A 17,007-nucleotide genomic window follows, 5' to 3' on the forward strand; every position below is an offset into this window, starting at 1 on the left:
GTAAACAATACCTATTTGCATACTGTCTTCATTCTCCTCTTTTAATTATTTAATCTAAATTCCACAATCTGTACTGCATATATTTTGTTTTAGCTTACAATATATAATGGCAGCCAGTGTGGTGGTGCAGTGGTTTGAGCATTTGACTATAACAAATCCTGGCTAAAACCTATTGGGTGACCTTGGGCAAGAAGTCACACTCTCTCAGCCTCAGAGGATGGCAATGGTAAACCCTCTCTGGAGAAACTTGCAGAGAAAACTCTGTGATAAGGTTGCCTTAGGCTGCATACAGACTGGAGAAATAACCTGGTTTAGTACCGCTTTAACTCTTTCTGGCTCAAAGCTATGGAATTCTGGGAGTTGGAGTATGTTGTGGGGTCCAGGGAGTTCTGCTAGGCTCTGGCCCCACAACAAACTCCAACTCCCAGAATTCCATAGCCTTGAGCCAAAAAAGAGTTAAAGCAGTACCAAATCAGGTTATTTCTCCAGCCTGGATGCAGCCTTAGGGTCGCCAGAAGTCAGAAACGACTGAAGGGCACACAACACCAACAAAATGTATTATTTGACTACAAATATAACCAATTATCAGCACCGCCTTGAGCTCATAGGGAAGAATAGAAGCATTCAAATATTATTAGTATTAGTATTATTTTCTTATATGTTGCCTTTCTCCCAATGTAGGGATTCAAGGCAGCAAAACATTCCAATAAACAAATACTTCTCTCTCTCTCTCTCTCTCTATATATATATATATATATATATATAATTATTTATTACATCATTCAACCAACATTAACTATCTATTACATATAGATAACATCCCATATTACGTATACAATTACATACAAAACCAATACTTCACATTCAACTTTTTTTATTCTACATTTTATTTTATGTTTCATTTATTCTACATTATATTTATATTTTATTCATTCTACATTACATTTATTCTACATTTTAGATAAGTATAAAAACATATTAACATAAGATACTGTAACTTTCCTACTACCCATGTCTCCATTTATCCAATGTGTAGTTTTGTCTTATTACTAACCTGTCTGCAAATTCTACTTTAGCACCCATAATGTATTTTAAAAGTGTAAATCTTAATTCAATTAATGCACTGTACCTTTCTCATTACCTCCGTTCAGTAACCCAAATCCATCTATCTATACGCCTCAGTACAAGACATTAGCCATTATTAATATTCTCTTATAAATCTTTCTTTTCCTTTAAGGTTATGGTTAAATAATACTTCTACATAAATATATCACCAATTCGGTCTTATTATTATTATGATTATTATGATTTTCCTTCCCTCAGAGGCTCTTCACGTGAGGGAGTTAAATTCCCCCCAGAGAAGCCATGATAAATTAGTACCTTAATCCCTTTCTTTCTACATAAATATATCGCCAATTCGGTCTATTTATTATTATTGATTATAATTATAATTTCCCTCTCACAGGCTCTAAACGTGAGGGAGTTAGATTCCCCTCAGAGAAGCCGTTTTGTGAGGCGTCGCCGCCTCAGGCCGCTTTCCGGAGGCGGGACGGGGCTGCCTCCTCCTCGCCTGCCCGCCTGCCTGCCTCCCTTCCCCGCCCCGAGCCTAGTCGCGAAGAAGGCTGCCGCCAGTCTCGCTCGGCCAAGAAGCGGCTGCCACCGAGGGAGAAGGCGAAGCGGCTCTGAGGCTGAGAATAGGGAGACGGAGCCCCGCAAGATGTCCCGCTACAGCTCGGCCCTGACCCTGACCACCGCCGCCCCGAGGAAGCCCGGGCACGGAGTAGGACAAGCCCCCAAGAGGAAGGTGAGGCTCCGGGCGAGAGTTTAATAGCCGCCTCAATACTCGTGAGGCGACACTATTCCTTCGCCTTATGGCCGTTTGTGACTCCGGCAACGAAGGCCCAGCCTCGCGCGTGAGACAGTTAATTAAGTATTAATGAAATGACTATGAGGGGATTAATTATTCGCCTCTGAGAAGTAAAAAAGGAGCCCCGAGCGGCGGCCTCTGAGGGAAGAGAAGAAGACCGAGAGAGAGCTTCGACGGTTTTTACCTCAGGGAGGCCAGGCTGCGCGACTGCGCCTGCGCAGAAAAAAGGCGGGAAGGGAGGGCGAGGGCGGTTAGGCTTCAAACGCCTCGTTCAGTTGGAGGGCCGCCATTTTGTTGCCCTTAGTGGAAGTTAGCCTGACTTTGGTTTTTCTTCTTCAGCCTCTTTTTGACTTAATAATAATAAACATAATAGTGATGATAATAATATTTATCTTTATCCTGCCTCTCCCTGCAGATGGAGGTGGGTTATAGTACAAAAAGTAAAAATAAAAGCACATCACAAAACATAACCAAAAGGAAGACTTCAGGTGGAGGGTGCCATTTTGTCACCCTTGGCAGCAGTTAGCCTCACTTTGGTTTTTTCCTTCTTCAGCCTCATTTTGGAGAAATAATAATTGAGGTTCATTGAGACCACTTTAATTGCCCTGGCTCAGTGCTAGGAAATTCTAGGAACTTCAGTTTTTGTGAGACATTTGGCCTTTTCTGTCAGAGAGCTCTGGGGCCACAATAAACTACAATTCCCAGGATTCCCTAGCACTGAGCCAAGGCAGCTAAAACAGTCTCAAACTGGATTATTTCTGCAGTGTGCTTTGGACCTAAGAAACATGGGTTTATATTTCTGTGATCCAAAACACACTGTGTGAGGGGAATGTGGGATGGATTTAGAGGAAGAACTGAATAAAAATATTACAATAAATAAAAAATGGGTTTGAACTCTTTTGTCTTCTGGTTTCAGCCTTCAAAATACTGAACCAACTTTGCTAATAGCCAGTGATAGGTCACACCTGTTCAGGGCCTTGGTCTAATAATCCTTTTTTCAGGCTCTCTAAGGCTGCATCTACACTGGAGAAATAACCCGGTTTGGCTCCAGTATGGGCTCACAATAAAATCCAACTCCCAGAATTCCATAGCCTTGAGCAGGTTGTTTCTCCAGTGTGGATGTATCCTAAGCCAGTGACTTTCCTATGCTTTGTGTGAAGTCTTTGCTGCTAAACAGTTTCTCTGGGTGTCCCTCCCAAGTTCTGCGATGAGAAAAGACAAGGGAAAGGAGTTGCGTTTTATTCACTTCCACCTTATAGGTATTTGTTTGTTTAAAAACATGGTATCCTACTTGGTCTTCAAAAAGAACCAAATGATTAACAACTTATATGTTTTAAAAAATCATAATAATCAAAGAGATAGTGAAAGCATTAGCCAGCCTACAGGTAAATAAACAAGACCCCATTAAAAGACTCTTCTGCCACAACAAGTTGAGAGCCAAAAGCCTCCTAAATGAAAAGGTGGCTGTGATGGTGGTGTGCCTTTGTGTTGTTTCTGACTTATGGTGACCCTAGGCAAATCTGTGACAGGTTTTCCTGGCAAGATTTGTGCAGAGGAGGGTTTCCTCTGAGGCTGAGAATGTGGGACTTGCCCAAGGTTAGCCAGTGGGTTTCAGTGGCCAAATGGCAATTCAAATCCTGGTCTCCAGAGCTGTAGACCCAACTCTCAAATCACTGCACCATGCTTTTACTGACAAAAAGAGACCAGAGAGAGGGCCAACTGAGCCTCCAGTGTGAGGGAAACCCACAAATCCACATCCTAGGAGCAGCTACAGAGAAGGTCTTCTCCTATGCCTTCAGCAAATGTGCCTGTGATGGTGGTGGGTCTGAGAGAAAGCTCTTCTGCAAAGATTGCAAGACTCTGGTGTGTTATACAAAACACACTGCTCAAATGTAAAGATGGCTGGGTAGCTCATACAAACTCCCCAGGCTCTACCTTACTCTGGGTGAAGTCAGAATAAAATGGAAGAAGGCACCCTCCCTATGTATTCTCTCCTAAGCTGCTTGTTATCTGGGCAAGATAATGAAGACAATTCAACGTATGAGCTGGCTTGTGCACAAATGCTAGCGTTGCTGCTCTAATTCAGCCTCCTCTCCTCATGTTTAATGCATCATCCTATGGTGACTTCTGCATGTTTAGCGCAGTCTGTATATAGACCTTGTCCCTTAATCCTCAGAAACTGGAGGAACAAGAATGGGCAATCCTGGTACATTTGCAAAACGGCCCACAGATGATGTTGGAGTGTTGGCCTCTTTAAAAACATACCCCTCTAATAGTTAATCTTTTTTACTTTAAAAAACAAACATGTTCTCGTAAATAATCTCTTGACTTTTCTCTCTCTCTCTCTCTGTCACCTTGCATTTTATGTGGTCTGAATAGTTTGACTGGAGAGGGGTGTCTGGCATGAGGATAGTAGACCTTTCCTCCTGAAACTTCCATTCAGTGGAATAAGACTTCTGGATTTGCAATCTCGAGGTGATATTCCCTTGTATGTTTGGAAGTTTCTTGGATTATGGCTAGACATGTATGGCTGGTAGCCACATGGATCGGTGGCACTGCTAGCTAGTTGTGAATTGGATTGACTCTTGTTTTAGTCCTCCAGAACTACTGTGTCTTCTGGCAGCGGCAAGCTTCTCCTCCGACTCCACACTGTTTAACATTTCTTCCTCACTACAAGATATCTGGAAAAGGAGGAGGATTTGGAACTCAGAAGAAAGCTCCTATCTTTTCATCACAGTTTAATTAATTAATCTGGAATAATAGATCCTGTTTATTTGATGCAGGTACATGTATGCCACCCAGAGTTTTTATTGCTTTGCTTTAGGGCAAAGCTGACTCTGGCTGTCTATGGAGCCTATGTCTCTTGCCTGAACCTGTGCTTCAAAATCTCAAAAAACAAACAAACAAACAAAAAAAACCCACCCAAAAACCAGTTTTTGCTTCGTTCAAGACCCCACTCAGCCATGGAAACCCACTGAGTGACCTTGGGCAAGTCCCACTCTCTCAGTCTCAGAGGAAGGAAAAGCCAAATCTTGCCAAGAAAACCTCATGATAGGTTTGCCTTAGAGTCAGCATAAGTTGGAAAACTGGAGTCGTTTTATTATTCCACTACCAGGAAAAATCACTGGCCACTTCTGGGAATGGGCCCGATAAAACAACTTAGAAGCTCAGAGCAAATGCTGTATATAATATTATTAGTTAATGTTTTGGACAATTACCTCTTCGGTCTATTTTTTTTTTTAAAGTAGTTTCTATTTATCAGAGTGTGACTACTCAAGAAGTTAATCCTTTAATCTGCTTCATTCTCACTTGGTCTTTCACTTGTAATTGAAACTGCAGAGGCTAAACTCGCCTGAGTGCTTCTCAAAATGGCTTTAGCCCTGTTGTGTGCCTCACTGGGCTTGGATCATATTTAAGATGAGCATGTGTTTTTGTAATAGCACCTACAAGACATTTGTTTTGTTGTAAGATTAGTCTTTTTTTTTCCCCCAGAAGAATTGCCTTGCCTTGTTTTTTGTTCATTTGAAAACAATTCACACATTTTTCTGAGCTTAGATGGACATTGGTTGTGAGGTCAGCATGGAGGCATTTGGTCTGATTGCAGCTGGAATCCTTCCATGAAGAATGCTGTTTTTTAAAAGAAGGTGGAGACTGAAGTAGGGAGCTTTGTTTTGTAAGCATGTTTATCCTACACTTACATTCAAGAATCTTTGATGGAAGGGAGCTCTAAAGCAGGGACAGGTAACAAATGCCCCTGGAGTCACATGTGGCCCGAGTTGCTTTTTACACTCTCCTGCTCACCAGCCACACTGATTTACTTTCTGCTAGGTGACAGGTTTTTTTCTTTTTAAAAAAATCCACATTTAAAAACCAGAAATGACCTTCTGCCTTACTAGGGGGGCCCAGTGCTATTCAACATCTTTATCAATGACCTGGATGACAGAATTGGGAGCATACTTATCAAATTTGCAGATGACACCAAATTAGGAGGAATAGCTAATACCCCAGAGGACAGGATCAAGATTCAAAATGACCTGAATAGACTAGAAAGCTGGGCCAAAGCTAACAAAATGAAATTCAACACAGAGAAATGTAAGGTATTGCACTTAGGGCGGAAAAATAAAATGCACAGATATAGGATGGGTGACACCTGGCTGAATGAAACTACGTGTGAAAGGGATCTAGGAGTCCAAGTAGACCACAAGTTGAACATGAGTCAACAGTGTGATGCGGCAGCTAAAAAGGCCAATGCTATTTTAGGCTGCATCAATAGAAATATAGTGTCTAGATCAAGAGAAGTAATAGTGCCACTGTATTCTGCTCTGGTCAGGCCCCACCTAGAATATTGTGTCCAGTTCTGGGCACCACAATTCAGAAAGGACATTGAGAAACTGGAGCGTGTCCAAAGGAGGGCGACAAAAATGGTGAAGGGTCTGGAAACCATGCCCTATGAGGAACGACTTAGGGAGCTGGGGATGTTTAGCCTGGAGAAAAGAAGGTTAAGAGGTGATATGATAGCCCTGTTTAAATATTTGAAAGGATGTCATATTGAAGAGGGAGCAAGCTTGTTCTCTGCTGCTCCAGAGAACAGGACCCGGAACAATGGATGCAAGCTACAGGAAAAGAGATTCCACCTCAACATTAGGAGGAACTTCCTGACAGTAAGGGCTGTTCGACAGTGGAATGCACTCCCTCGGAGGGTGATAGAGTCTCCTTCCTTGGAGGTCTTTAAACAGAGGCTGGATGGCCATCTGTCAGGGATGCTTTGAATTGGATTTCCTGCATGGCAGGGGGTTGGACTGGATGGTCCTAGTGGTCTCTTCCAACTCTATGATGCTATGATTCTATGATTCTAGGTCTGATTTTGCTTGTTTTCCCCTCCATTGTTGGTCATTTTTATCAGTTGATGTGCCCCACCCAGACCCACCAAAGAAGCACACTTCTGCTCTGAAACATGCTTTTAGAAGTACTTAAGCATAGTTTAATGTGTGAAAAGGCTTTAAAGGAATGAACAACTGTGATTTTACAGCTGTCCTGGAAACTGACAATTATCTCTTTAAAACTTTAGTTAAAAGTGTTCAAATTATTTTTGAAATGTCTCATAATTAAGATTAAGATCTTGACTGCTTCTTTCAGGCTGCATTGAAACACAAGCAGATCTAGAGAAGGAGTGCTTGTAACAGTTACTCTTCTTTAAATAGTTTTTTAAACACTAGCTTCACCTTCTAGGTTCAACCACAATAGAACTGGCAGATATGCTTAACATTTGTTTCTTGCAGGTAAAATGTGAAGTCAAGTAACACTTGCCTTATATTAAGACCCAGGAGCTTACAACTTTCCTATCAATCATAGATGACAGAAAGTAATAAAATAAATTACTTTCTGTCATCTGTGATTGATAGGAAAGTTGTAAATCTTGTGTTTGTGCAGCAAAAGTAGTTCTGTATTAAAAAGTAGTATTTTACTTTATCCTTAGACATGTACATAAAACTAGATGTTTCAAAATGGTTTTAAAAAAATTAAACAGACCTGAGAGGCTGAGAACAAAGGTTCAAGTGAATTAGGCTTTTGCTTCCCATACTTACTTTGCAGTTTTATGGATACGAATTGGGCACAGGTGGTGTTAATGAAGTCAGTTTATTCTTGGACATTCCCTCTTTGGCAGAAAATTTGGTACTGGAGGCAGAAATAACGTGAAAAGAATGGGGACAGTTTTCTACACCACTAAAGAAGACGAACATTTCAACATGTTTCAGCAAATGTTTTATTCAGAAGTAACAATATGCACATGTAAATTAGACAACAGGTCAGACGAGCCTTGCATAAGTAAATACACACACACACACACACACACACACACACACACACCAGACAGCACTTGGCTTCTTACAAAAGGTGCTCAGGGACGACATTTTCTTTTGCCAGCCTCCTTTCTTGTGAATTCCATTTTGGTGGCCATACTTTCAGGGCAATGCTTCCTTCACATGCTGGGTGTAACTAATGAGACGGGCTTCCCTGCTCTCCCCTTTTCTCTGTTTTTGTATCCATGCATGTTCAGTAAGGGATTCTGGAGGCTGGTTACTTGCCTCTTGCACACAGAAACAGGTGAAGAAGGAGCAGCTAGATCAGAATAGCACCCAAGATTTATTGTGTTGTTTACTGCAGACATGGTGGTGCAACCCAGCATCAAAAGTCTGTGTTTCTCCATCCCTCTTTCGCCATTTATCAAATGATAATGGTGCTTTTAAAAAGTCCAGCCAGACAGAGGACAAGAAGGAAAAGGGGAGGCTGGGCAGGCAAAAAAATGACGTGGTAAAAAGAAGCTTCTTTGTTAACTGGGGTATGCCAGCATTAAATCTCCTTTTTCCACTGTCAACTGCGCTCTTTGCATGTATAACATTCCAAATTCCTGTTGCTCCACAACCATATTTTTATACAAATAATTCTATTTCTGCTAAGTGTAACTGATAAAGAAAATTGTTACTCTGTTTTTCTAGCCATTCCTCTCTCTGCCCTTTCCCTGGTCTTTCAGCAACATTTAATTACAAAGTTGCCCTTGGCTTCTGTTTTTCTTTCTTTTGGATTAGAGGAACTCTTCAATAGAAAGTAACTTTTCACCCTTTGCACAAAGGAAGGAATGTTATTAATATGCTGAGAGCAGACTTTTTTCTTTCTTTTAGCCAAATGTTTGTCGCCTGCGCTTAACCCTGCCCCCTGAAGAAGGCTCAGTTTCCCAGGAAGAAAAAAGTGAGACTGAAAGCACAAAAAAGGTAAGTTCTTGAGGGTTCTCAGACTCCGCAGCCAGTAACAAAAACTTAAGTATCATTTGTTTGCACCTGTAAAAAGAAGTAAATATTAGATGAAATTTTCCAACCATGTGAAAATAAAGTCAGGTAATTTTGTCAGGTTTATTAAGCAAAGGTTCAAGAAATCTGTACTAAGTTTCCTAGGTTCTGCAAGGGTCCTTTTGAAAGATGTCTCTATTCCATTTCTGGGAACTACACCTTATGTCAGTGATGGAGAACCTATGGCACGCATGCCAGAGGTGGCACTCAGAGCCCTCTCTGTGGCACATGTGCCATCTCCCCAGCGCAAAATTTGCCAGAGTTTGTTACTAGAAAGCCAGAGGGACACGACACTTTGCAGTATGTAAGTGGGGTTTGGGTTGCAGTTTGGGCACTCGGCCTTTAAAAGGTTCACCATCACTGCCTTATGTCATTCATCCTTTTCACAAAGCATGCTAAAGCTGTCCTGTTTCCTTTCGAAGGAAGGGGAGCTACTGGGTACCAATCTGGAAAGTATTCCCAATTTGGATCAGGGCCCGGTGTCAGTTTCCTTTTGTAAACACACATTTACAAGTGCAGCCATCCACATTTTGTCCCTTACTGCACCGTTTACTAAAGGCAACAGCTTTGGGGAGAAATGACAGCTAAGAAGAAGTAAATTTCCTTCAGACAGTTCCTGAATGGGAGTGTGTTCTAGTTTGGAATCCCCTACTTGTGTGTGCTTCAGAACAAAAGCAGATAGTTTGAAGCACATTTTAAAAGTGTGAATAACATAATGTGTAGTTTGGCCCCTAGTGTGTTGTGTTGTGTTGTGAGACAAATGATGCACTGCATCTTCTGTTATTCTTTCAGACTTCTTCCAGTCATTTGACAACTCTGACTCCTGAACAGCATTTCATTTACTATGCCCTTGACTCATAGCAAAGGTTTCTAGTCAGAGCCTCTGACTTCCTTGACACAACTAGATGTGATAGGTAGCCCTGCCCTTGTGCTGCTTCCCTGATTTAAAGCTGTGTCCTCCTCTCCAGCTGCTGTTTCCTCCTTGAGGGACCATTTGCTGGTGCCTGTATGCTACCTGCATGCTTTCCCATTAGCAGCCTGGATGGTAGAGGAGGCAATTGGGAAAGTACAGTAAAGAAGAGTGAAGGAAATTAATCCCACTCCCCTAGATATAAATTGGGGACTAGTGTCCACTCTTCTAGTTTGGGATCAAAGAATTTTAGATGGAGGATGGCGTTGCTTCCAAGTGAACCAGGAACATGTGACCCCTTTCCTCCCTGCACCCCCTGCTCCAAAATGTCCTTGGTTGTGAAGCAAGGCTGGCAGTACTGTGAGGCAGTGTCAAGGCGAGCTCATTCACAGCTTTGTCATCCTCACATCCATGACTTCAGGAGGTCATGTGGAAATAGCTGCCGGCTGCTGAATGCCCAAGTGCTTTTCCCAATGGGGCTGGGCTCCATTCTTTGAAGGTGGGGTGGCAGGCGGGTGCTTCAGTGGCAGTAGCTGGTTTGCCCTGTCCAACAGCTAAGGCTTAATAAGCGCATTGTGTTTCAGCCCCTATTGGCTCATCAGGTTCATGAGTAAAGGCATGCTTCTGAGATGCCACTGTAGTAGAATCATAGAGTTGCAAGAGACCACAAGGGCCATCCAGGAGGTAGCCTTGCAAATAAATTTACAAAAGCTACTAGTCTGGGAAAAGTTTTAGACCTGCCATTGTGTCCATACCGTTGTAGACCTGCCATTGTGTCCATACCGTTGTGCCACAACAACAGCCAGAGTGAGAAAAAAACCTAACTTTTTTCCTGCTTTGTAGAAACTTCCCTGTTTTATCTCCTGAACTTTTTGTTTGCTATAGCCAAGGAAACAAAAAGGTCTCTTAAAATCTGGTTAGGTCCAACAAGGCAATATGGGACAACAATGCTTATTTTATTTAAAGACACATAGCTGTGTTAGTCTGTTTCACCTTTGAAACCAACATAAAAAAGAGCAGCCATGAACTTCTACTTCATCAGAAGCAAGGAGTGAAACCTCTGGGGACAGAGGTGTATCTCAAGTGGTGGGCGGTTAGGAGGGGAGTTTGAATGGTAATAGAATTGTTCAAATATGCAATGTTACATTTTATATGAAATGTAAAACTTTATTTTTAAATTTCATATACAATACATGTTATATGTAAAAATATCCCATTGCCTCTGTTATTCTCTCTCTTACACACACACAGACTAGAAATTTTTATATTTACATAGAAAAAGACATAAAATGGAGCATGTGGGAACAGAGGTCAAAGTCCTGCCCCGCTTCCTTCCTCACTCATCTCATTTTCCTACAACAAAGTTCTCTCCAGCTTGGCCTGATTTTCAGAGTTAGTGATAGGTGAGGAAAAGCAAGAAGTGAAGGCAGTTTGTTCTGTGTGAATGAAATGTATGTCTGATTTGGCCCAGAGAGCCCCATGTTCTCTAAAGTGTAGATAAATAGTAAATTTATGTCTCAAAAATACAACAACGAGAGAGCCAGGGTGGTGTAGTTGTTTGAGTGCTGGACTGGTACTCAGGGAGACCAAGGTTCAGAAATACTTGCTCATTGAAGGAAAACCACTGAAGGACCTTGGGCAAGTCACTCTCTCTCAGCTTTGGAGGGAGGCCATGGTAAACCGTTTTTGAAGAAACTGGCCAAAAAAACCCTGTGATAGTTTCATTCTAGGGTTGCTATGAGTTGGAAACAGCTTTAGGGCACACAACAATAAAGTATAGTAATTTACTACTGGTAAAATAGATTGTGAACCACAGACTACATGAATATTGATTTCTGGGCATTACATGAGAGATTAGAAACATATGCGTGTAGCATTAACTTTTTGAGTGCTGCTTTGAAAAATAATTTTAATACTCATTTGGTATTATCTCTGTATATGATAGCAAGACCCTTTCTGGTTTATCCAGGCTACAGCACATGGCACTGAGGAGCAGTTTGTGAGTGGATGTGGGATGGTGTGTGTGTGTGTATTTATGACTGATAAAGAAAAGTATTAATTCTGAATCTGGATCTTCCCCTCCTGTGCCTCACATGAGGAGGAGTAACATGATATTAAAATTGGCAGGTGAAGATTGATCGACTCAACTTGGAGCCTGAGAAAGGGGCATCATAGGCATTATCTCATATTCTTGAAATGCCAGCTATATCTTTGTATAGTTCTGAAAAGACTGGGCAGGATCAGTAATTGGTTAAACACAGGAAGCAGAAAATAGGAATAGATAAAACAGCTGTCACAGTGGGAGGAAGTAAACAATGAGGTTTCCCAAGGGATTTGTACCAGGGTCACGTAAACTTCCTCATAAATGATTAGAGCCAGAGCTAAGAGCAAGGTGGTTTAACCTCTTTGGGCAGAGTAGGGACTTGAATGGCACACCTCTGAAGCATGACTACTCAGAAGCAAATCCTGTTGAGCTCAATGTGATTCCCAGGTACATGTACATAAGTTTTTCAGTCATCCACAGGATAAATGGCAGAATGCTGTCATTGGCAAATCTGGGGGGTTTCCCTTGTGAAATTTGCCATCTAGTTTTGTGGAAGTAGGCAGTATCAAATCATAACAGAAGAATGTGGTTCCAGAACTTCTTGTTCTGTACACTGTTAGGATTCTTTAGAAAAGTACCTGCTCTTGAAGCAGTTACTCCTTGTTCAAATTACTTTGCACTATGGAATTTCAGAGAAATGACACTTTAAGTACGAATGATCATACAGGGGAGTGGTTGATACAAAATCAACAAAGGAAATATTTAACCCAGGAAATGAAAAACTGCTTTTCAATCTGGTTCCACACCCAATTCATATTGAACCTGTTTAATTCCCCCAGTATTAAACAAAACAATATATGTCATAATTCAGTTAAATTACAGGAAGCCTGTAGGTATGTATTACAACAGAAGCTGTCATTCTTCGTTTGCCATTTTATGCTGTATACTAAAACACTCCTTTGTTCATAAAAATCAGTTGCAGCTGGAAAGTGAAGAAATCCATAGCAGTACTTGGCATTTATTGCTATTTCAAATGTACATAACATCTCTTTATGTGCATATATAACATCTCGCAACAAAGTCAAATTAAATTCCTTGGAATCAATAGAACAATATCATAGAATCATAGAATCGTAGAGTTGGAAGAGACCACTAGGGCCATCCAGTCCAACCCCCTGCCATGCAGGAAATCCAAATCAAAGCATCCCCGACAGATGGCCATCCAGCCTCTGTTTAAAGACCTCCAAGAAAGGAGACTCTATCACCCTCCGAAGGAGTGCATTCCACTGTCAAACAGCCCTTACTGTCAGGAAGTTCCTCCTAATGTTGAGGTGGAATCTCTTTTCCTGTAGCTTGCATCCATTGTTCCGGGTTCTGTTCTCTGGAGCAGCAGAAAATAAGCTTGCTCCCTCCTCAACATGACATCCCTTCAAATATTTAAACAGGGCTATCATATCACATCTTAACCTTCTTTTCTCCAGGCTAAACGTCCCCAGCTCCCTAAGTCGTTCCTCATAGGACATGGTTTCCAGACCCTTCACCATTTTAGTCGCCCTCCTTTGGACACGCTCCAGTTTCTCAATGTCCTTTCTGAATTGTGGTGCCCAGAACTGGACACAATATTCTAGGTGGGGCCTGACCAAAGCAGAATACAGTGGCACTATTACTTCTCTTGATCTAGACACTATACTTTTATTGATGCACCCTAAAATTACATTGGCCTTTTTAGCTGCCACATCACACTGTTGACTCATGTTCAACTTGTGGTCTACTTGGACTCCTAGATCCCTTTCACACGTAGTTTCATTCAGCCAGGTGTCCCCAATCCTATATTTGTGCATTTCATTTTTCTGCCCTAAGTGCAATACCTTACATTTCTCCGTGTTGAATTTCATTTTGTTAGCTTTGGCCCAGCTTTCTAGTCTATTCAGGTCATTTTGAATCTTGATCCTGTCCTCTGGAGTATTAGCTACTACTACTAATTTGGTGTCATCTGCAAATTTGATAAGTATGCTCCCAATTCTGTCATCCAGGTCATTGATAAAGATGTTGAATAGCACTGGCCCCAGGACAGAGCCCTGTGGGACCCCACTGGCTACTTCTCTCCAGGATGAAAAGGAGTCATTGTTAAGCACCCTTTGCATTCGGCCGGTCAACCAGTTACAAATCCACGTAACAGTTACTTTGTCTAGTCCACATTTTACAAGCTTGTTTGCAAGAATGTCATGGGAAACCTTGTCAAATAAACACTCTGTAATGCCCTCTACAAATAAATAATGGGGTTGTGTATTTGCAGTTTCAGTCAAGTTTGCTTGTCATTTCCTCGCCTACCATGCTGTCCACAATAGTTTACTGCACCCTCTGGATTCTGCAGTGCTTAAAGAGGAAGTCACAGATTAAACCTTCATAGTGGTGTTTGTATTATCTGTGAGATTTCCTGAACAGCTCCACTGGAAATAGAATCCTGAAAGCAACTGTTGAAACCATGCAGATAAGGGGATGTGCAGATCCATAGGGGATGAGACCAAAAGGCCTGTCTAGACCAGCACACTGTTTCCTGCAGGGAGGAGCCACATGAAAGTCATCAAACAGCAATTGTGGTCATAATGTTGTTCTGCAGTAACTGGTGTTCAGAATCACACTGTTTTTGATCCTGGATATAATACTCAATGATCACAATAACTAGGCATAGATTATTCTTTGTTCAGTTCACAGTGACAAGGAGAAGCAGCTAGTATTAATGAACTGTTAGCCACTCCATGTTTGTTAAAATATTCTGAAGTTCACCCAACCAACAATAACTAGTATGCTTGTGTTAGCATCAATTTACTTTAAAAATGATACCAAGCCTTAAAGTGTATTCAAGGAGAGTATAGAAATACCCCTAATGCATTGTACTTTTTGTTATCTTACCGTATGTGGTTTCAGCACTGGGAGATTGGGGGGAAACTTCAAGAAGCAAATGTTGGTTATATAATGAGGTTTTGCTACATCTGCCATACTTTACTTTGATAAAATGAACTTTTATTCCTATCTAGCAAGTCTACCATGTTCCCAATGGCTTATCTGCTGGGAACTTATCTCACGGAGTGGTGTATGGTGTGGTGCACAGACCCAGTGACAATCATAACAAAGAAATGGTGGTTTATGGATGGTCAACTCACCAGCTGAGAGAAGAAATGAAATATATAAGAGATGTGAGTTATGTTCCTGCACACTATTCTTTGCTACCGTCTTAGTTTTATCTGGGTGTAGAAGCAAAGGATCCACTGCAATTTCCATTTCTTCCGTAAGAAAGGTGTTAAAAGGTAGAATTAAGAATTAATCCCATCTAGTTCTGTCTAAAAGCAAAATGCTACAGCCATTCATTGATTTCCTGTTACAGTCAATAGTGAGGTGTATGAACTATTGCAAATCACTCCTGTATTTTATTACAATAAACTAAATGATTTGGCTGTTATCATGGTAAATTCCTGAGCATTTATGTACTTTGAAAAAATAAAATCTAAGTACCTATACAGAGATTAAATACTACAATTCCCCCCCCCCCCAGGTAAAATTAACTTTGGAAAAAGTAAGGAAGAAAATGTATGGCGAGTATGATGAAATGAAACGCAAGATCCAAGAACTTACAAATGAACTGGCAGTAAGTACCTGCATACTTTAAAGAGGATAGAAGCAATGACCTCCCTCCCCCACATACAGATACCCTTCTTCCAAATTATGCTGATGCTGGTGCTGTTGAGGAAGGTTTTGCATCTGTCCTTGTTGCACATAATATTTGCCTGATACTCAGTTATGGTTCTGTTTGTGAAATGCAAATCAAGTCTCACAAGACAGGGATGACATTTCTGTACCTGTCGTTCCTCTGCGTAAGGTACCACTGTTTTGTTTGGCCACCCACATTTCTTCCTTCACCTGTATCAGCTTAGTCTGGAAACATGGTTGAATTATCTACATGTTCCTGCCCTGGTCACTCTCTCTTCTTTTATCTCCTTCCTCTTGTTCATCCTTAAAATCTGTCCTGGGTGCTTTGGCTCTATGTCCTGCATCCTGCACATGTCTCAGAAATACGCCTCAAGGAGTAACACCCACTTGGCATGTGCTGGCCTAGTTTTAGCGCTGGTTAGGAAACATGTGATGGAGTAATTCAGTAATAGTTATTTACAGGAACTGGTCTCCAGCACATGGGACTTTTATCTAGAAAGGGATCTCCATTTGTTGTTAGCAAGTCTAGACCTTTTGCCTTAATTGAAATCATTTGCATGACTGTGGCTTTTTAATTTTTGATTTTATTTTTTGTGATTCATGATTATATATGCTGCTCATTCTGCTATATTCCTCTTTTACATTCTGCTGCTGTTGCATTTTCTTTTATTCTGTTTAATTGTTTTGATTCAGCTCATATTTCCCCCCTTCAGAACAGAAACCTAGTCACCGGCGTTCCTGATCTATTCTCTTCCTAACAAACATTTGGCTAATCTCTGAATGCATGGCCAGTGTAATGTATTTTTTGTTTGTGGCTTAGTGCTTTTGTACTGCTCTCTCTAGTCTTAGAAGGCATTCTATATTGGAAGCCCAATGCATTTTGAGATCAGTATTTTAACCATGTTAAAGTACAGGGCATCTTTACAGACTGTACCCTCATGAACTTTGGTTTACGGGTGGTTTTAAAACTGGAATAAATAAATGAATATTTACAAATATGACCATCAGTACATTTTTAGCTGTTATCTGTTTTAATTTTTGTAAGCCACTTTGTGGAAAAGGTGGGATATAAATAAATATAATAAGAACAACAATGGCCGCACAGTGGATGGGCAGGGTCAGAAGTCTGTTGCCATGAGACTGATTAAAAAAATAGCTGGGGTGGGTATAGCCTTTGAACCTTTGTGGCTGTTCTTTAAAGAAAGTGGCTGAGGGGCATTTTAGAGGGGGCTGAGTGGTAAAACAGGGATGAATTCTGCTTTATGTGCTCTCACAGAGCTCTGCACAGTGGCAAGTAATGTGGCCTCTCTGCTTCAGGCTTGACCATTTTTCCTGCAGTATGCTTCCATCACTGCCTGTACGTTGGAAACAAGGCAAACTCTTGCTAGGTTTGTGGTTCTTGTTCCCCTACACTGAAGTGGTGGAAATCTTGTTTATATTTTCCAGGTATCAAATGCTCAGCAGGGATCAATGGAAAACAACCTACAAGCACACTCTGCAGCTCTGGATAGCTTCAGTGAAATGAATAGCTCCTTAACGTCAGCCTCCATTGAGTTGCAGGTAAATTGCTGATAGTGTTGTTGCCATAGACACTTGATAGTGTTGGCAAACATCACTTGCTCTTGCGCCATTT

The 17,007-nt window shown here is 41.2% G+C and overlaps 1 protein-coding gene across 1 annotated transcript in view; it reads left to right on the forward strand.

The window, feature by feature from the left end:
* Nucleotides 1–1,468: 1,468 nt before the first annotated feature.
* The window catches only part of MYZAP (myocardial zonula adherens protein), a 46,441-nt gene continuing 30,902 nt past the window's right edge, over nucleotides 1,469–17,007 (forward strand). The window contains exons 1-5 of the mRNA XM_089538077.1: nucleotides 1,469–1,804; nucleotides 8,548–8,637; nucleotides 14,705–14,863; nucleotides 15,220–15,312; nucleotides 16,821–16,934. Of these exons, the coding sequence (XP_089394203.1) occupies nucleotides 1,718–1,804; nucleotides 8,548–8,637; nucleotides 14,705–14,863; nucleotides 15,220–15,312; nucleotides 16,821–16,934 (543 nt within the window). The 5' untranslated portion in view covers nucleotides 1,469–1,717. The remainder of the gene's footprint in view (nucleotides 1,805–8,547; nucleotides 8,638–14,704; nucleotides 14,864–15,219; nucleotides 15,313–16,820; nucleotides 16,935–17,007) is intronic.

The sequence above is a fragment of the Sceloporus occidentalis genome, unplaced genomic scaffold, assembly GCF_023333645.1.
Source record: "Sceloporus occidentalis isolate IW3139 unplaced genomic scaffold, rSceOcc1.0.p SCAF_9, whole genome shotgun sequence".
In the NCBI taxonomy this organism is placed as follows: Eukaryota; Metazoa; Chordata; class Lepidosauria; order Squamata; family Phrynosomatidae; genus Sceloporus; species Sceloporus occidentalis.